Genomic DNA, 20611 nt, shown 5'->3' on the forward strand with positions numbered 1-20611 from the left:
CTGGATGTGCCACTCAGTGCCATGGTCTGGTAACTACAGCAGTAGTGGATCAGGGGTTGGACTCGATGATCTCTGAGGTCCCTTCCAACCCAGCCAATTCTATGATTCTATGATTCTGTGATACAGGAGAGCTGGGGAGGGACTTTAATACAAGGACTTGGAGTGATGGTATGAGGGGTAATGGTTTTAAGCAGGAAGAAGGTAGACTTAGGTTAGATGTTAGGACAAAATTCTTTAATGAGAGGGCAGTAAGACCCTGGAATAGGTTGACCAGGGAAGTGGTGGATGCCCATCCCTGCAATCATTCCGGGGCCCACCACAAAACTCCCCACAGGCTGCAGCCTCCCTCAGACTTTTCTCCCCCTGCCATGCTCTGGGGGCACTCACCGTCCCACACACATTCTTCTCCTCATGCAGACATCCTTCTTGGGCTGTGCAAGACTCTCTCCAGGGACTGCTTTTGTAACAACTGGCCCTGCACTCTTCTTAATGAGGCTGCACTCCTCCTGTTTCCCCAAATCCCACATGAATTAATCATTTCACCCCTTCTTATTCCTATGGCACTAAACTGACCAAGCTGCACGTCCATCCACCCTGGCAATGTGGGGAGGAGGTAAGAACCCCTGGAGTCCCTTGCTGTGCTCTGCAATTCCAACATTTTACATAATACCCTGCAGAGAGTGTGCCTGTTTTTCCCAGTACCAAACCTATTTCGGTCATGATTGCAAAGGCCCCAGACCAGCTGGATGGGGCTTTCAGCAATCTGGTCTAGTGGGAGGTGTCCCTACCCATGGCAGGGGGTTTAGAACTAGATGATCTTTAAGGTCCTTGCCAACCCAAATCATTCTATGATTCTGTGCCACACTGCAGCCCAAATGTGTGTGTGATGCCATACCCATATACAATTGACATACTGAGTTGGTAAATACCCTCTTTCTTTATTTTTTTTTTCAAGAAAGCAACATCAGCTCATGATTTCCAGGTATAAACTTCACAATACCAACATCAATCTTAAAATATTACATAATAAAATTTACATCAATATGTAAAAAGCTGCAAGTTAGTGTTTTAAAAAGTCATTGTCTTACTGGTAATTACATTGAGGTTGTGGGGAGGGGAGGGAAATCACTCTGCACGAAACATACAAACTCATGTTTAAAGGTTTGAATCTTCCAACAGTACAATTAAACATAAGCATTCTTGTCAAAGTGCTTTGGTGGGGTTTTGTCTGGGACAGTGTTGTGGACCTTTGTCCTAGAAGACATCACAGATGTGGCTCCATTATAGGCATACCCCCTCCTGAAAAGAAAAGAGAATCGACCATTTACAGCTCACCCCACAGACAGGTAACATCTTTGTATCCAAGCATTATAGCTATATAAAACCAGAAGAAATGTGTAGCAATCTACCTATAGATCTCAGAGGGGAGACACACACACACACACAAACACTCAGACACAGACACACAGACACAGACAGACACAGACACAGACACACAGACACACACAGACACAGACACACACAGACACACAGACACAGACACACACAGACACACAGACACAGACACCCACCCACACCCACACACACCCACACCCACACACACACACCCACACACCCACACCCACACCCACACACACACACACACACACACACACACACACACACACACACACACACACACACGCACACACCCCTTCCTTGCCTCTGGTCTCATTCTGGTTTGATATTTCACTTTGATATAATCTCACATCCCTCATTCACAGCCAAGTAAATTAAGGCCCGACCCTGACACATTTAGCAGATCCTAGGTCACTAATTATTCTCTCCAGCTGGGCCTCTTCATCACTGCTCTGCTGCTGCTGAAGGTCCCACCTTCACTCTCACTTTTGATCTGATGATTAGTGATCAAACAGCCTTGTTTATTCACACCAGCAAGGTGACCTGACCACTTTTTCTACATCAGTGAATGCATTTTTTTTCCAGATGTAGTAAATTTATCAAGTATATATAACCCAAGTATTTGTTGTGAGTCAGTAGCTTTTCTTAATTACGTTAACGATGGACAGAGTATTATCCTTAAATCCCATTATTTCCTTTCATCCACACAATCTTTTTCTGAACCTCACTATGAAGGGTTTTGGAAAAGTAATCAAGCCACATAAGTACAGCAGGTACAAATGCTCTAGTATTGATTTCTTTCAATAGGTACAATTTCTGGTTTACCTTGGAGAATTACTGTTTTCAACTACTGAGAAGCAGAATATAATGCCACCAATTATGCAGAGCGAAGCTCCAGCCCATCCAATGAACAAAGCTGCTCCTAATTCATACCTACAGGAAGTTAATAAATGAGTTTAACAAAAGAGAGCATGAACTTCACAGTTTTTCAGAATAAAAGAATTAAATTTACTATTTTCTTGAATAGCTTCCCATTGACATACACGTTGTACATCACAAAACCCACAGCTCTGTCTCCGAGGTCACTTGGGCAACACTTATCCCCCCACACAGCCAGATGGGGTGCCTGGCTTTTCCACATCTCCTCCCAGTCTGTTTGCCTGTGGGCTTACCTGATTCTCTGACCCATGCACAGCTCTTCTTCCCTTGGACCATTTCAGGCTTGTTGCCACTGGCTCCCAAGCTGGACTGAGGCTTTCACTGAGCCAGAAACTAAATCTGCTGCCTACATCTCAATCTTCCCTCTGGCTCTCAGGACCTCTCTCCTTCCCTTTCCACACTCCAGCCTGCTTAAAACATGGGGGTTCTATATGTAACACACATGTGCATTATGCATATACACACATAGACACACAGAGGTGTGTCTGATACATGCATCCATCTGCAGATGCACATGTGTGCACCCATGCATTCATGCATGTGCTGACAACTCTCTGCTTCTCTAGTCCCTGAGGCTGGATTCAGGCTGGAAGATGCAGCTCCCCTCCCAGTCCTTGGGCACAGCTCCAGGTCACCAGAATCAGTCCCCTCTGATGCCCCAGGGCAACCACCATTGGTTTGCAGCCAGAAACTGCTCAGTTTGACTCCAAGAGGAGATGGTGGTGCTTTGGGAGGGTTATCACATAAGGAAAAGTCCAAGTTTCTAAAGCAACAGTGGTAAATGAAGGAAAAAGGCACAGGGAAGAGATTCTTTTCCTCTGCCTGCTCAAGGTCTGGACCTTTGAGATCAGCAGCAAGCTATGGATGCCACTTGTCCACTCCATTCCCCAGCTCTTTGCCTGAGGTGCCACTCTTTAAAAAACCCTTGAGATGACCTGCCTTCAATCCAGGCCCAACCATCTCCTGAGCCTCCTGTTCCTCCCTACAAGGACAGAGGGTGTGTGTGCCTCCTGCTCCTTCCCTGCTCCAGTTCCTCCTTAAGAAAAAAACCCTCAGTCTCCTCCTGACTTTCAGGCTCCTGCATCCAGGCCCTTGTCCCCCCATCCGGCCACAGCTACTTCTCAGGTGGCTGCAGTGTTCAAGCCTTTGTTAGGGAGTTTTATTTACTGTACATGCTGCAGAGGCAGCTGAATGAAAGCCTTTCCTTGACAACCTGCCTGTGCAACTTGCAACTGGTGCTTCCACACTGAGGCATCTTTATTTAACATTAGCTTCAAGGCCAGGATGGATGGGGCCTCGAGCAACCTGGTCTAGCAGGCGGTGTCCCTGCCCATGCAGAGGGGTTGGAAATACATGATCTTTAAGGTCCCTTCCAACCCAAACCATTCTCTGATTCTATGAAAAAAATAGCTGAAAAAAATGTGTAAGCTCTTCTACAAAACTCATCTTTACAATGATGATGCTGTGGAATCAATCAAAAATTGACAGTGAGCCCTGACACCCAGAAAATGATAAAACAGCTTCTGTGGTAGATGGCACAGGGGCAAACACTAACTAGAGTACAAAAATTCACTTTTCCATGAGTTCTTGAGACTCCACCCAGAGGAAAAGCACAGACTTTAGGGCGACAAAAAAACGTCCTACAGAGATGAAAACCCACCCTTAGGACATCCATGCAAGATGCCACAGACACCCAAGTCCAAGTAGTTTCTGACTCAGGGACTTAGTGCCAAAACGAGATGGAGCCATTAGAGCTCAGATGTAGGGCACTTCATGAGGGCTTGCACCTGATACTTCATGACCCTGGCTGGTGTAACTTCCAGTCTTATTTTTCATTTTCTGTCCACTCCATCTTAAGCAGAGTTTTTATTTATCTTAACTTGCTGAAAAAGGATCGGATCCCCCCAGACATTCTCCATATCCAGAGTGGGACCTAGGCACCCAAATTAAACTGCTGGAAAGCATAGCCTAGCTGCTTTTCACCCTAAGAAACTCTTGCATTCAGCCCCATTTGATTTTGAAATCTGCTAAATGTGTAAAGCTTTAATTCTACCCCACATTTCCAACCATGTGCTATGGTTTTCACATGACTTGAGTAGATTTCTGCTTGTTCCAGGAGTGGGGGTTCTCTTATTGGAGGCAGATCTCTACATCAGAGCTCATCCCCTGGGTTCCCTTTATATTGACACACAAGGAATACATACAAAAGTACACTGCCCAACCATGCAGGCTGAATCACACCTTCCAGGAGTTTCTTCAACAAGCTGTAAAAGGCAGATCAAAGTGACCACCTCAGCCCCTGGTTCCCTTCATCCCTCCAAGTACTGCCAGAGCTCACCTAAGGTACATGGACCTTGGTCAGGCCTCCCCCAAAAGTCAGTACAGACCACTGAGGTGCTGCAGAACACAGCTGGACCAAGACTTAGGGAGACTGTTGCTGTAACAACTTAATTGCCAAAACCATCTGCCTAGAAAGTGGGAAACACAAGTTCATTCCCACATGTCCATCTAACAGCATTAAATGGTTGGCCAAGGGACGAGGTTAGAGAGATAAGGGAATCCATTGACATCTCCTTTCCTGAAGTTCTTTGATTGTACAGAAAATAAATCAAGATTATATTTGGTATAGCTGGGTAGAAAAGGGTTACCTGACTCTTGCCTGCTAGTTGGGAAAGAAGATATCAGGCCCTATCAACCTTTGTTCTTGGGATTGCTTGGACATTTCTAACAACATTTGTTACTGTAACATGTAGAAAGAGTTTGCATATAGGAACCTTTCTGGGGTGGCTGCCACACCACCAGGTTAATGAGTTGCAGAGCTGGCCTATTGGGCTTTTCTCCACAACTTCAAACAGATAAAAGACTTTTTGATTTACACTGGTGCTTAGGAGGAAAACTTCCCATTTTCAGTTGCATAACAACCTGCGTAGGGCTGTGTAGGGATTTTAACCAATCTGTTCTGCACTTGCTGTTTTTCCCTTTTCCCTCTTTATCATTCATATCTTTGTGGGAAATCCACTCTTGTCTTCTTAGAGTTCTTAGTGGAAAAGCAGGCCCTGTTCAAAGTCTGTGGCTGTGGATCCACTGTCTCTAATCAGTGAAATCAACCTGATAAGAGATTGCTGGCAGCTCAGGGGGGAAAGGGGCATTGATGAAGATGCTGAGAGGGTGGTGACCACTGAGGACTATGAGAACTCAGCTGCAGAGAAGCAAAAGACACCTTCAACTGCATGGATCAAGCAGACTGAAAGCAGATTTTTTTTTTTTTTTTTTTGTGGCAATCCAGTGAGGCAGAATTGAGTGAAAGAATTACAGTACAACATCAATACAGAAGAAAAATATTTGAGTTGTTACATCCAATAGGACCATGAAGTGAACTTCCAAGCAAACCAGTGGAAGCTTCATTAGCCAGCTAATGATGTTATCATATGTAAAGGACAAACCTACCTACCTACTGAATCAGCCCAGCTACCCAAGGGAAAGATACACTTCAAGTGTCTCATAATTCTTGGAAAATGAAAATTATACTCAAATATAACACTGGGACAGTGAAAAGACAGCCTGTGTGAACTGTGCATGACCAATTCAGAGACAAGAAGGTTGAAGAGAAACCTCATAAAAAAAGAATGGGGAATCAGTCAGATAATCAGGTTAAACTAACTCCATCAGTAAGAATGATCCTGACTGTGGAGGTCAAACTGTGGCAAGGGACAAAGTAAAGTGACAAAATGTCTTTTTTAAAGGCATCTGTGGGAGCAATATTGGCAAGGCAGCAAAACAGAAGCACACATTTTCTCCTGTTAGAGGTATCTGAAGAAAACTAAAATACATCTTGACTTCACGAATCAAAGCATCCTGTGCTGTCCCTAAGATTCTGAACATGTTATTACCTAGGGTCAAGCAATTCTCTAATTCCTAAGGTCAAGATGTTTTAAACTGGCAATGCAAACTATGACATCAGGACAGAAATATAAGCTTAAGATTTTTTTCCAGGTAAGGCAGGTTTTAGGGTGTCTCTGTGGTGCCTGTCACTGCATAGTTAGGTACAGAAATTCAAATCAGGAGTCTCTTGGGCAACATCTTTCTGCACCCATACATATTCAGGGTGCCTCTTCTGAATGCAGAAGGCTGGAGGGAAATTCTGACAGCTGAGGTGATGCTAAACATCTCCTGTCATTCATTTTCTATTGATGGTATCTCAAGTCTGTCTTCGGCACTGCCAGAATAACTTCAGGACAGAAATGGGTGGCAAAACTCAAAAGGTTGGAACCCAAAGCAGCACCTTCACTCAGTGAAGAGCCAGTGCCAAATTCCACAGCATGCCTGCAAAGCATATTATTAAATGCTTCTGCAATGCATATCAAAGCAAGAGTTCAAAGGAGGCAGCAGAATACCTTACTCCAATATTATTCACATTGGTTGAGCAAGAAAGGAGTCAAATGCCACCGTGAGCTTAATCTGACACAAAGTTGTTGCATGAGCTACATCAGGCCCAACTCACATTACAACTTCTGACTTTCCTCTCTGCCTTTATCTCTGCTCCTGCGATTATGTGTTTGTGCAGCTGAGCTATGCTGGTTGTTCAGGAGCAAGGTGATTTCTGCAGAGGATGTTTTACTACCTTTATTTCAATATTAAAATTGGGCTTCTATTTTGCTTGCACTAAAACTCTGCTGTGAGGTCTGCCTGCTCTTTGGCAGCAGAACGGTGTAGGAGTACAACGTAGGAATGGGAATTCTGGCAACAACCACAGTATTTTTCACCATGAACAGCACCCTTATGAATAATTAACTTCTGGCTATATAGCTCCATTTTCTTCACAGTACCTCACATCCTTGTTTCTTTTGGAGGCCTTTGGATTCTGTCCTCAAGCAGAAACTACAGCACAATTCTGGATAAAAGTAACACGAACTTGTTTTCAAGAAGTAGTGCCAGCCCTACCACAAACAAGGATCCAGTTAATGTTATTTATTCTGACTATTTTCTTTCTATCAAGAAGAAACAGAAAGGCTCAGGGCTCCTTACTGTGACTTACTGCTCTCAGGGAAGTTTATACCCAATGATTGACATATTCTGGAATCACCACCAAGAAAACTTTGAAATCTTTGTCTTTAAAGATAACTCTATATGATCTTAAGAAACCAAAACAAGAAAGTCTACAATGGTATGATTTACAGCCAACGTTTTTGGACTTGGTGGATAAGGTGAGAAACCAGAATCCAAGCAATGGTTCATTAATTTATGACTTTGTAGGTCCTGAGAACCTGCATAGATTTAATGGGAGTCCTAGGGATGCTCATTACTTCTGCTATGGCTGCTGCAGTTCTACAAACATTCATTCCCTTAAATTTAATTAAGCGTATAGGCAAAACATTTATGCTAGTGCTTGTATCATCATGGATAGTGACAAGGTTTATGACCAAAATTTCAGTCATCTGGACTTGAAAATCTATCAGCAAAAATCCTGCAGAGCCTGCAGAAATCTGTCTTCCAGAGGAGTCAAGATGGAGCAGTGCTCAGCACTTTGATGGAAACCACCTTCTACCAAATGCTCAAGAAAATAGTTTTCTTCCTTCCCTACCGAATGATGTGCCTGACAAGCACCTCTGCCTTGTGACATCCTTTTGCTGCATCTCTAACATAAACACAACCTTCACTCCTGATTAACCCCAGCTGCTCCAAAGTGGAGCAGAACCCCCCCCCAACCCCAAGCCTTGATCAGCCGGAGCACAAAGATTACAGAGAAATCACTGTAGGGGGAGGTGTTTGCTAATTACATTTCAGAACATGGTTACTCTGGTTAGAAAAAAATATAACTGAATAAAACTGCAGCCTTCTTTGCTCTGCCCAACAGGAGAAGCACCCAAGCACCCACTCTCTGTTTAAAAGAGCTCTGGTAAGCAGTGCAAAACTTAAGGTCTATTTCTTCACAGGGTTTATGGGTATAGGAAAGTACTTACTTTTGTGCAACAAAAGCAGGATCAAAGAACTCAGACGTAATCCTGTTTGCATACAGGGAACAACTAGTCATTGAGCACAACCCTGAAAAGCATAAGACAAACCATTCAGTGGAGCCAGCAGAAGATCTTTGGGCCTGACCCTGAAGCCAGCAAAGTCAGGAGGATCGTGTGTGGACTTCTGCGGAAAAGAAGCAGCTCTGGTATGACTTCAAATACTGCAGACTTAGAGAAATAAGGCATATTTACCAGAGAGTATGAAAATCAGTCCAGCTAAACAAGCTATTTTTGCTTTAGTCTGATCGGAGCCTCCGACTTTTGTACATTTCATCCCAACCAGTCCAAAAACGGCACCAAAGAAACCCAGGCAGACGGCGGAGATCATCAGTCCTCTACAGGCTTGGATGTAACCTGCAGGGAGAAAGAGGAAGGCTAACATGAGACCTGAGACCACAACAGGTTTTCCTGTAACTCCTCTCCCTCTGAACTACATTCAGAATTCACGATTGCAAACCAAACTGGACCTTGGCTGGAGCAATGCCACTGTACCACTGAGTACATTCTTCTAGGTGATGGGTGCCCTTCAAGGGCATCACCACCTCAGCCCAGCTTATAAGAAACATGCTGTGGCATTTAGGACTGAAAAAAAAAAATAGTAATTCTGTGGCACTGGGTACAGCGTCTGCAAGAGGTTGTATCCGTGGGGTTTTGAAAAGCAACTCCAAATGGTCTGCACAGTGGTTGTCACAGACTGCAGAGCAAGCCTTAGGTGTCAGTCTTGCTGTGCATGGCAGCAGAATGTCAGTGCTGACCCTGGCTGGGGTCCTGGGCCTGCCTGGACATGCCACCAATTTGATTTGGATCCACCAAGAAGTCCCTCACTCTGCAAGGAAGTCGAACATACTCAGCTTTATGGAAAGTAGTAGCCCTTTGAGATAAAACAAGTCATAATTCAACCTGGGCAACTGGCTTGCAGCTCACATTAGCCACATCCAATTTTGGCCTCCTGGCTAAGGCTGCTCTGAGCAGGAGCTGCCAGGGCAGGGCCCCTCATCAGGACAACAGGTTGCTTGGCCTCTTCCCCTTCTGAGAATGAGTATCTTGTATTTGAAGGACTGATAATCTCATATCACTGTTTACAGGGTGGAACACTGCAATCTTACACAGCTGAATAACCATCACAAGATGTTTTTCTTCATAACCTGTTGTTAGCTCTCATTTTAAATTAAAATGTACTTCCACTATTAGGGCATTCATTCTCTTCACTTTGATCTCCAGTGGCTGGAAACGTTGAGAGCTAAACCACATTTTCACTGCCTATTACACCCAATTTTACATAATAACAAATAAACAACAAAAAAAATATTCCTCCTGGAAAAAGTCTTTAATATACAGGAAATTAATAAAATAAAGCAGGAACTAGAGGACATGTAATAAAAAGAGAAGGCAGCAGATTCTAAACAAGTGAACTTATCCATAAAACAAAGTTATGGGACTCCTTTCCATGGGATATGTGGATGCTAAGGGTTTACAAAGATTCAAAAAGAGACAGGATCCAATCATTAAAGTGAAACCTGAGCCTGGCTGGCAGGTCCTTGGGCTGCAGAAGGCTACAACTGATGCTTGGCTACCTGCTCTCCATGCTGCCACCTTCTTCAGCCACTTGTTGAGGTCCAGGATGACCTCTCTGAGTTTGAACAAGATTTAAAAAACCACCACTGATTCACAGCTCCGTGCAAGAGGCAGCACACAAGCAGAAATCTGTAGCATGTAACACCCCCTTTTATCAGTCCTACCCAACTTGGGTGCTGCATGTCTGCCAGCATGACATACTGCCATGGATCTACACCTCCTGGCATGCATACAGACTTCTTTCATCTGCAAGGGGCTTCCTTAGCCCATCTCCTAAAAGAATAAAATAAGGAACGGAACAACTTGGGTCGTATGACTTCCCTGTTGGAATGTAGGAGCGAGGGTAATTTGTGCCTGTTGAAGTGACTATGGTTCCAATTAGGTTTGTTAAGCTTGAACTATAAGGCAGGCTCCTCTGGCAGCTGGATGAGGTGGAGACAGCTCTTCTCCATCCATGAGAAGCGGAGAGCTGAAGGCAGCTCACTGTGAGCAGCCAGACTGTGGTGACCTAAAATCAGTCGAGACAACAACCTTTCTCCTCTTTTCCTCTCCTTTCTCGTAGAGCTGGACAAAGTAAAATTTCTTCAACAAATGTCCTTTCAAACAGCTTATTTCAAGCTCAAGTGATAGGTGCAGCCTCTGCTTTTGAGCCAAACCCCTTGTTCTTTCTCCTTTTTCTTCACTCAGGCAAAACCCGAGGGATGTCAGTAGGAAGAGGCCTTAGGAAGATTTCAAAAGCTGGTTCTGAGTTTATAAACCCCATGTCTGAAGAAAAAAAGTCTTGCTTTGTTATTTTTTGCTACAGGCATGGAAAAGTTGAGTTTTACTACTTTTGGTCGTGTGTTATGTATTACCTTGTAGCACACAGGTAAAAGGGGAGATGAAGGCTATTATTTCTGACAGGCCCAATTTATCGACACTGTTAGTCGCTAATTGACACATTAAAGTGCTGAACCATGAACATATTCACCCAGAGGTCCTCTAAAGTTTTATTTATGTCTGAAACTCCTAGGAGAAAGAGGAAATATTCACCCCAACCAAAATACCCAGCACACGCTAGAAACCACCCGGCTGAAATTCAGCTCTTGCTGAAGGTCACTGCAGAGTTTTAAAATAGGTAGAAGGTAGTGAGACAGCAAGAAATTATTAACTCACTCACCCAGAAATCATTTTCAATTATAAACAGCATAAGCTGGAGGAGTGCTCAGTTTTGCTGAATGAATAACTTTACTCACTAAATATTTCACTAAATTGGGCAGGCTGGACACAGTGGGACTTGTTTCAGTTCACCACAGCAAATCATCCAACTGGCACACATTTTTAAAACAAAATAGATGAAACAAACCCCCACAATCTACATCAGTAAAGTGGAAGAGCAGAAAACTCCATTAGTCCCACAAGGATGACTGGAGAATCAGGAAGGATAAAAGGGTGACATCAACCTTTTCACCAAATCCAGTCCCCAATTGCTTGCGCTCTAGATTAAAACTATGTATAGCATTTGGCTGTAAAAATAATTAAACTTCTTCTTTGCTTACCCAGACTCATAATGTAGAGAAGCCTAAGAGGGAGCAACCTGTTTCTTCACACTCTTCCACCAAAGACCAAAGAGTGCCATTTCCAAATACTTATTATAGGTATTTGCAGCAGGTCCTGTAGGAAGCTTATCATGTATAGACTGACCCCCCAGATGAAGCTCCCAAGCAACAAGAAGCCATATGCTTTAAACAGACAAGCAGACAACCATGCACTACTCATAAAGTCATGTTTAGCAGCATTCCTAGAGAAACCCATTTCAAGGTGTGTGGTTTTTTTTTTTCTCTAAAACAAATGTGTTTTGTCTTGCATTCAAATTAATCTTGTTAGATCTTCATCTTTCTTGACTCACTGCTCTCACGCTTGCCTCTCATGCTCACCAGGAGTTAGGAGGAATTCATATAGTCATATCATATAACACTCAGAAAAAGAAAAAAAAAAAAAAAAGCAATATATAATATTCTGGGGACTATCACTTTAGCAATAAATGCCTCTGGTGGCATCTTTCAGCCTGTCTCACAGGAAGCTTAGGAGATTGCCTTTATTAAGAGGAAGCACAAATTCCTTCTAAACATACATAGCCTTTGTATGTTTTCCTGAGTTCTAATACCCACTTCTACATGTCAGTTAAATTTTAGTTCAGCTCTGTTCTTGCAAAAGATCATTGGATCCACCACTGGGAACATGCTAATTGGTACATTCTCTTTTGGATAGGTGGTTTCATCACCACATTTCCACCTATCACCACTAGGGCACAAAAGTAAACCCAAAATTATTCTAGAGTCCCAGAGACAGCAAGAACATAGGGCTTGGACACAGAACATAGGGCTGAGCCCTTCCAAGGGCTGGCCTAACTGATTCCTTATCTTGGAACACATAAAGAGGGGAGGGCATCCCATGCAAATCTCTCCTGTGGCTGCTGATGTGGAGTGATTGCCTGAAAGCCACAGGGACAACCACACTGCCGTGCTGCCACGTAGCAACCCATGGGTCACAGTCCTATACCATCCTGTGATGAAAAACAAACCAAGGTAAGGCTGAACCATCACTGAATTGCTCCTGACCCTCTCTGTGGCACTGCTTCTGAAGGAGGAAGACCTTCTCCTGCACCCCACAGGAGTGTCCCAGCAACCAGAATGGTGGTACTTGAATTTCTTAGCCCATAGTTTCGCCTTTGGTCTTCCACATGACCTAAGCAGTCACTCTAGACAAGAAATCTGGGAAAACTCAGAGGTTTCTGATTGGACTAAAACCCATTTCCATAAAAGAGGAACTGCTCTCCAGATATGTGAGGAAGGAGTGGAGCAGAGCCACCAAAAACACCTCCAGTAATTTCCCAGTCTTGCCTTACCATTTTAGGAGAGCAACGTATTATCACCAGAGCCAAAAAATACCAGCTTGGAAGGGATCTCAAGGATCACCTGGTCCAACCTGTCCTGGCAAAAGCATGGTCTAGACAAGAGGGCCCAGCAGAGTCTTAAAAACTCACTAAATTTGTAGCGATAGGGTTGTTGTTTCTGCTCACAAAAGCTTCAGGAAAAACAGGGAGTAAGACCTGCCCTGGTTTTGTCTTCCAAGTCCCCCACCTGAGGATGGAATGAGAAAGCTCCCATGTTCCCAGATGACAGGGAATGGGATCCAGCTTAGCCACCTAAGTCTGTACAGAGGGCAGGGATATCATACAGACATTCAAATCCTTCTCAACTATGCGTGACGCACTGCAACCCCAAAGTATGCTCCTGGGACAGGGAAGGGTTAGGGTGAAAAGGGGACGTTCACACCCACTGCCAGAAGGTAACGGGTTCCCAGCAGAGCCCGTAACCACCAGGAGGGAAGTCTGGGATAGGCTTGCTACTGAAAGCATCTATGACAGTGGTGGCTGCTCCTCTGCCACCTTCCAGCTTGCCTGTCCTCTCCTTTGGAGGTTATGTTACACCCCCTCCAACCTGCCTTTCATTTGCATTGCACTTAGGGACCAGGATCTGGCCCCACGGCACTTTGAGATGTTACTGAGAAACACTGAAGCCAAGAATCCTCCACTGTTGATGAACAGTCCGCCCAGGAGGATAGGGTAAGGCCTGTCCAGATGTGCATTTCAGATTCACTTCTGTCCCAAATTAGTTGGTGCTCTGAGGGCTGCTTCACTGTGCAGCAGGTGCCTCAGAAACTCGTTTCTTGGGCAAGCGGGATGTGTTACCCAACGCACGAGGCTTCCCACACAAGTTTGGAGGAAGGGGTGGTAAGGACTTCACTGTCGTGTTTCTATTCCTTTTTGGAATTCTAAACACGCCCAATTCTGCACACTTTGTAACTCTGTTTTTCTTACTCTGAAAACAGATTAACCCGGGACTAAAAGAGCAGCTAAACAATGGATTTGCTGGATCTGCAAGGTTACATACCGGTGATCACTCCCTGCCCGCCTACACACACACCAAAGCTCCTTGCCCAAGCCTGGGAACCACCTTCTCAGCTTCTACACTATGCTATAGGGTGACTGATGCCAGACAGCTCTCCCACCCCTTCAGAAGGACCAGCAAACTCCTCTGACACTGTGGAGCTGGGTCAAAAGGCAGTCTGGAAAGCGGTACTTCTCCATCCAAGGGAAGCATCCTGCAAAAGTGGTGCTTAAAGGCTGCCTGTATTATCTCTTAGTATAATGAGGTCTTTTAGCCTTTTATACCTACTGGTAATGGGTTAAAGGTTTTCTGATATTGGTATTAATTTGCTTTGTAATGATATTAAACCCTGATACAATACTGTTAATCTCAGTTATTTGATTAACAGACTTCCTTTTCATTTTCCTTTTAAACAAACCTTTCACACCAGAATCCACCCTTAGACTCCAGTGCAAAGGGAGTGTCTGGCCAGACTGTGAAAAGTACACCTGATTTTTGGCCAAAGCCACTGGGACATTGTATAGTTTATTGATTCACAACTATAAAACCGTGGAAAAGGTGTCATCATTTTCTTCCCTTTCTTTACAGTGACTCCAGAGACTACAAATCAAGGCCATCCCCACTTTCCCTGTTTCTACCATCCATGATGGGTGTGAATTCACCACCCAAAGGCTTAGGCAAAAGTGACCCAGTTTCCCAGTAGGGCTTCCTCAAAGGGCAAAAATGTTTCCCCTTAACCAGGGAAGAAACGCAGCTCAGTCTCTGGTTTCAGGCACGACAGCAAAACCCTCAGCTTTGCTTCAAAATTGCACTGCCCTAAAAACTAAGCCAAACTATGCATCACCTTCTGCATACCTTTGAGTCCCTTGCTGCCCCGAGCTCTTAGGCTGTCATTTATCAATGAAGCAATTACACCTGAGTTAATAACCGCTTAGGAAAAAAAAAAAAAAAAAAAAAGCAAAAAAAAAAAAGCAAAGAAACATTAATTAAATGACGTAAAGGCTTGTTCTTCTCCACTGACCGTTGCACGGCTGGCAAAAGCATAAAAAAGAGGAATGTCACGACAGTCGGAAAATAAATCGGCAAGAAAAACGCGCCTGCATTCCTCCTGTGTCAAATCCACACGCACGGAGTCTTTCGGCGGGGGAATAAAAAAAAGCAGGTAGTGACAGGAAGAGAGAAGCCAAAATGGGCACCTAGGCACCAAATATAACCTCAGTCGGTGGGTTTTAAAGGCAAAAAACCCAAACTAAACCAACGAGTATTTCCACGCGGGTGCACATGTAGCGCGATGCCACTGCTAGAGGACACGAGGGGACTTGCCCACGACCCTATGTGGGAGCTACGCCGTCCGGGGTCCCCATGGTCCCCCCGGGTATCCGGACCGCCTCCCCGCTGCCCCGTCAGCCCTGCCGAGACGCCCTGTCCCTGTCCCCCCCCCGAAGCCCCCCGCCGCTCCAGGTCCGATCCCGAACGAGACCCCCGGAGCCCCCAACTCCCGCGGAGCGGTACAGTGATGGGGATGGGGGGTCGGTGGGAGCCTGACCGTCCAGCGCCAGCATGGATGGGAAGTCCTTGCAGTTGGAGACCCCCGTGGAGTCGGTCACGCAGGTCTTCCATAGGTTGGCCCAGAAAGTGGCTGTGGTGATGACCGTGCCGTCGATGGTGGACACTTTCCAGTAGTCGGTGGGCAGCGTGGAAGACACCAGCACCCATCCCGATATAGTCAGCAGGAAGGCGATGATTTCCGCCGACGTGCTCGCCATGGGCCCGGCAGCAGGCAGGCAGGAGGCAGCGGGCAGAGGGCAGGAGGCACCGGGCAGGAGGGAGGCAGCGGGCGGGCGGGCGGCGCGGAGCCGCGGCTGCGGCGAGCCGGCAGCGGCGGAGCCCCGGCCAGGGGAGGGGCGGAGCGGAGCGGGGGGGAACGGGGCAGCAGCCGCCCTGAACCTAGCAGTCCCAATCAGAGGAGGGAGCTCCCGGCACCCCCGGGACCGCCCCCGTCCCGCCCGGCACCTCCCCGGGGTCCCCACGGCCGCGCCCCGACGCTGCGAGAGGGAGGAAAAGGGAGGGGAGTGCGGCTGCAGGGTGGACCCCGCGTCTGTGTGAGAGGGGTGAACGGGGTATCCCCCGGAGCAGCGGTGGAAATCGGACCCGAAACAAAACCAAGAGCGAGGAGAGCCGCAGTGAGGCTTTATTCCCTCTCTCCCTTGCAGGTGTGCGCTGCAGGGTATTGAGGGGGAGAGAGAGGCTGGCGGAGACTTGGCAGATGCTCCCTTAGCGTTTCCTCAGTGTTGCATCTCCCGCATGCAAACAGCCCCCTGACACCCCAAAACAGCCTTGCCAGGCAGGGTAGTTTTGAGCAATGCGTGTAGAATACAGGTGTGCCGGCCCTATTGAGCGCTCCGTATTCCTACAAGGAGATAAGCTGTTCGAAATACACAGCAAAATGGTTTTTTTTTTTTTTTTCCATCCTCAGAATTTCAGCTGGCCTCCTGGTATTATCTGGCCACAGACGATACAGCTTTTAGTAGCTGGTTTTGCAACGTGAGGCGATGAACTTGGGATTTGCTACCTCGGTCTTAATGCACTGGCATTTGAGCCTGCAGCTCACAGGAGTAACGTTATCCACCGCGGCTTCTCCTCTTGTTTGAAGCTGTTTACTTTCCACATCAGTAGTATATTTGCCATTGATGTGGAAAGTACACTGCCGGTCTTTACTTTCCTCCTATTTATTTCCAAAACTATTGTTACGTTTTCTAAACCCTTTTGCCAGGTGGGCAATCACTTGAGGAGGATAAGAAGCCACATTTACAGCATTATTCTTATGATGAATGCTCTTTGGTTTTGCCGTGTGGACACAAACCCGGATGCAATAACTTTACAGATATTTAAAAAAAAAAAAAAAAAAAAAAAAAAGGAAAGAAAGAAAACCAGTTAGGTGTTCCCCTGGATGTGTGTCAGAGCTCAATGGGAACAGGGGTTGCTTGTTGATCTGTTAATGTCCCAGCAGGCTAAAATGGGATCTGTGGCCACATTTACTGATGTGGTGGCTCTCTGCCCGCTCTCTGCCTCCCTGGTACCCTCCAACTTGCAAAGGACACCCAGAGACACTGGCAGGGAAGGGGAAGGGGGGAAAGCAGGCAGTAGGCTTGTTTGCACAGCAGCTTTGGGCTTGGAATATGCTGCAGCTCCCTGTTCAACCTCTGCCAAGATGTCCTCTCCTCGGGAGGGGTAAGAGAGAAAGGGTCTGGGTGTGGGTGAACCACACACTGCTATGGTGTCAGGCTGTAGGCAGAGCTCACTTTGGGACACAGAGAAGTGCTTCTTCAAATAATCCAGGCAGGACCATAGATCCAAGTCTCATCTACATCAACTTATGAACCAAGGCAGGGCAGAAAAGGGAAAAAAAGAGGGTTTTTTAATATTTTCCCCCATCACAACGTTTTGAGGTCTTGCAGACTGGATCTCTGCTGGTGGTGGAGAGCTAGGTCAATCCAAGCAGCTATCTAGCTGGGATCTAATCCAATCTGAGGTAGGAAACTTGAGTCCAAGTCTGAGTCATCCTGTTTTCATGATGAGGAGAGCTCACCTATTCTTTTGTTGATGAAGCAGGTTTGGTTCATGTAAAGCTTGTTGAATCCAGGGACTGGTGTCTGGGCAAATTTTGTCCAAGTCTTGTCAGAAGTTTTCAGTGTACTGCCACACTAGAACTGGGAGTCTGGAATGAGTTTTTAAGCATAGCAGCACAGTCTGGGGAATTTGTGGTCTCAGTCTGAGCCCCAGGGATGAAGAAGAGGAGAAAGAGGAGCTTGCTTACAAGCATAGTCACCTCATCCCAAAAGGGCTGTGGAAGGGGCAGTCTGGGTGGGTAACCTTGCTGAACCTGCTGTGGGCTCTGTCTGGGATCTCCAACAACTAATTCTGCTGTCCCAAACACTCTGCTTTCAGCAGATCTGGACCTTGGCTCTGCTGTGAAGTGTGGGCCCGTGTCTCTCTGGCAGGTACATACATACTGTTAGGGACTTCACAGGGAGCCCATACAAATGACTTAGGACAGATGAAGTTAATTTCACCTCAAACCCACTCTGCATGTGAGCGAGGACCCTTCAAGTAAGGCTAATTTGTATGTCCATTCCTTTTTTAAGGAATTTATCCAGAATGATGTCATGTGGCCTCAGAGTACATGGGAACCAGGCTCCACTTCAGCTGCAGGGAAAGGCTTCTCTTTTCTGCTCCTGCCACTGCTGCTTCTGAGGATGTTTATGTTTCTCGTCCAGTTGTTACTGTCCTTCTCATCTAGCATCACAACTAGATGTTCAGCTTTTGATCTCACCTGTGGTGGTGTGAGCCCAAAATGACATTGTGCACGGCTGAGTATTTACTCAATGTTGAAGAGAAAGGGAAGTTGCAAGGGATATCCTTCCCCTGTGGTATTTCCTTTGTGTTGTCTGGGATCTGCAGGGATTAGATGTTGGAAAGCATTCACCTGTGAGGCTGTGTTTCTCCCTTTATCACATTTTCAGCTTCTCTCTCTTGTGCAACTGCAAGTCCCTGTGTTGTGAGCTTTTGCATTAACACAGTTTTCTGGTGCATCATTTGAATGTGTGGCTTTATTCCCTCAGCCTGGGAAAGAAAGTGTCTTTTTGTATAAAACCAACTTTTCTGCTTCATTTTTTGTGGCAAGTCTCTTTGGTCTTTGGGCAAAAAACTGGCGTTTTAAGGGGGAGTTATTATTAAATGTTTAGGACAGATGATTCAGTTGGAAAGAACCTATAATGATCATCTAGTCCAACTACCTGACCAATTCAGGGCTGACCAAAAGTTAAGTTATTAAGGGCATGGTCCAAATGCCTCTTAAACTCTGACATGCTTGGGGCATCAGTCACCTCTCTAGGAAGGTGATTGAACTGGAAGCCTGCTCAGTGTTTGACCACCCTCTCAGTAAAGAAATGCTTCCTAACATCCAGTCAAAACCTTCCCTGACACAACTGTGAACCATTCCCACATGTCCCAGGGATCCTAGGGGGAAGAGCTCAGCACCTCCCTCTCCACTTTTCCTCCTCAGGAAGATGTCACGAGCAATGAGGTCACCCCTCAGCTTCCTATCCAGACCAGACAAACACAGACCTCAGCTGCTCCTCATAGGACATTCCTTCCAACCTTTCACCAGCTTTGTTGCCCTCCTCTGGATGTATTCAAGGACCTTCAACTCATTCCTAAATCACGGGGCCCAGAACTGCACACAGCACTCAAGGTGAAGCAACACCAATGCAGAATACAGCAGAATAATTCCCTCTTTTGATCAGCTGCTTGTGCTGTGTGTGATGCACCCCAGGATGGGGTTTGCCCTCTTGAATGCCATGCACACAGTTGACTCGTGTTGAGCCTCCTGCTGACCCCTAGATCCCTTTCTGCAGGGCTGCTCTCCAGCCATTGCTCTCCCAGTTTGTACTTGTACCCAGGAATCAACTTCATCCCATTAATCATAGCCCAGTACTCCAAGCTATCTATGTCCTTCTACAAGAACTCAAGAAAGTCAAAAGCATCTCAGTATCAGCAGCAAACTTGCCAACAGTGAATTCAATTCCTGCAGCCACATAATTGATGAATATATAGAACAGGACTGGCTCTAGAACTGAACTCTAGGGAATACCACAGCTGACTGGTCAGCATCCAGATGTAGCCCCAGTCTCAACAACTCTTTGAGCTCTGCCCTTCAGCCAGTTCTTCACCCAGTGCAACATGAACTCACTCATTCCACAGCTGGACAACTTGTCCAGAGGAATGGTATGAGGAACAGTATCAATAACCTTACTAAAATGCAGACAAAACCACATCTACCACCTTCCCTTCATCTACCAGAGGGGTGACCTTATGGTAGAAGGATATCAAATTAGTTGAACGGGACTTTCCCTTTGTGAAACCATGTTGACTGTGCCTGATGATTGCTTTGCTCTTTAAATGCCTTTCAATAACACCCAGTATAATCTTCCCCCTAATTTTTCCAGGAACTGAGGCTAGATCTAACAGGTCTGTAGCTCCCTGGATCTTCCTTCATCCCTTTTTGTAAACTGGAATAACATTGGCTAGCTTCCAGCCAGCAGGTACCTTCCCAGATTCCCAAGACTTTTAAGCTACATATATTTTACAATGAATGAAATAGTATTCAGTTGTTGTATTTCTATAATGAACACAATTATTTTTTTTTATTACCATGTAAAGAAGAGTCCTTCACAGAATCACAGAAAGTTAGGGGGTTGAAAGGGACCTCAGGAGATCATTGAGTCCAACCCCCCATGCCAGAGCAGTATCACCCAGTATAGGTCACACAGGAACACATTCAGGTGGGTTTTGAATGTCTCCAGAGAGGGAAACTCCCCAACCTCACTGAGCAGCCTGTTCCAGTGCTCTGTCACCCTCACAGTGAAAAATTTTCTCCTTGTGTTTATATGGAACCTCCTACGCTCCAGCTTATATCTGTTACCTCTTGTGCTATCACTGGGCATAACTGAGAAGAACCTGGCACCATCCACGTGGCTCTCTCCCTTTATGTATTTATAAATATTAGTGAGGTCACCCCTCAGTCTCCTCCAAGCTGAAGAGCCCCAGCTCCCTCAGCCTCTCCTCATAAGGGAGATGTTCCACTCCCTTCAGCATCTTTGTGGCTCTGTGCTGGACTCTCTCAAGCAGTTCCCTGCCCTTCTGGAATTGAGGGGCCCAGAACTGGACACAATATTCCAGATGTGGCCTCAC

General features: G+C 45.8%; 1 protein-coding gene across 2 annotated transcripts in view; it reads right to left on the bottom strand.

Moving 5' to 3' along the window:
• Nucleotides 1–921: 921 nt before the first annotated feature.
• Nucleotides 922–20611, bottom strand: part of CLDN10 (claudin 10) — a 64916-nt gene continuing 45226 nt past the window's right edge. Inside the window, exons 1-5 of one of the 2 annotated variants that reach the window (XM_030455200.1) lie at nucleotides 15405–15699; nucleotides 8544–8705; nucleotides 8298–8379; nucleotides 2224–2331; nucleotides 954–1299 (exon numbers count right to left, since the gene is read on the bottom strand). In XM_030455200.1, coding sequence (XP_030311060.1) covers nucleotides 1185–1299; nucleotides 2224–2331; nucleotides 8298–8379; nucleotides 8544–8705; nucleotides 15405–15624 — 687 coding nt within the window. In that variant the 5' untranslated portion in view covers nucleotides 15625–15699 and the 3' untranslated portion in view covers nucleotides 954–1184. Of the gene's footprint in view, nucleotides 1300–2223; nucleotides 2332–8297; nucleotides 8380–8543; nucleotides 8706–15404; nucleotides 15700–20611 lie in introns of those variants that run through there. The other variant, XM_008490311.2, reaches the window with a different exon arrangement.

This window comes from Calypte anna, chromosome 1 (genome assembly GCF_003957555.1).
Source record: "Calypte anna isolate BGI_N300 chromosome 1, bCalAnn1_v1.p, whole genome shotgun sequence".
Classification (NCBI taxonomy): domain Eukaryota; kingdom Metazoa; phylum Chordata; class Aves; order Apodiformes; family Trochilidae; genus Calypte; species Calypte anna.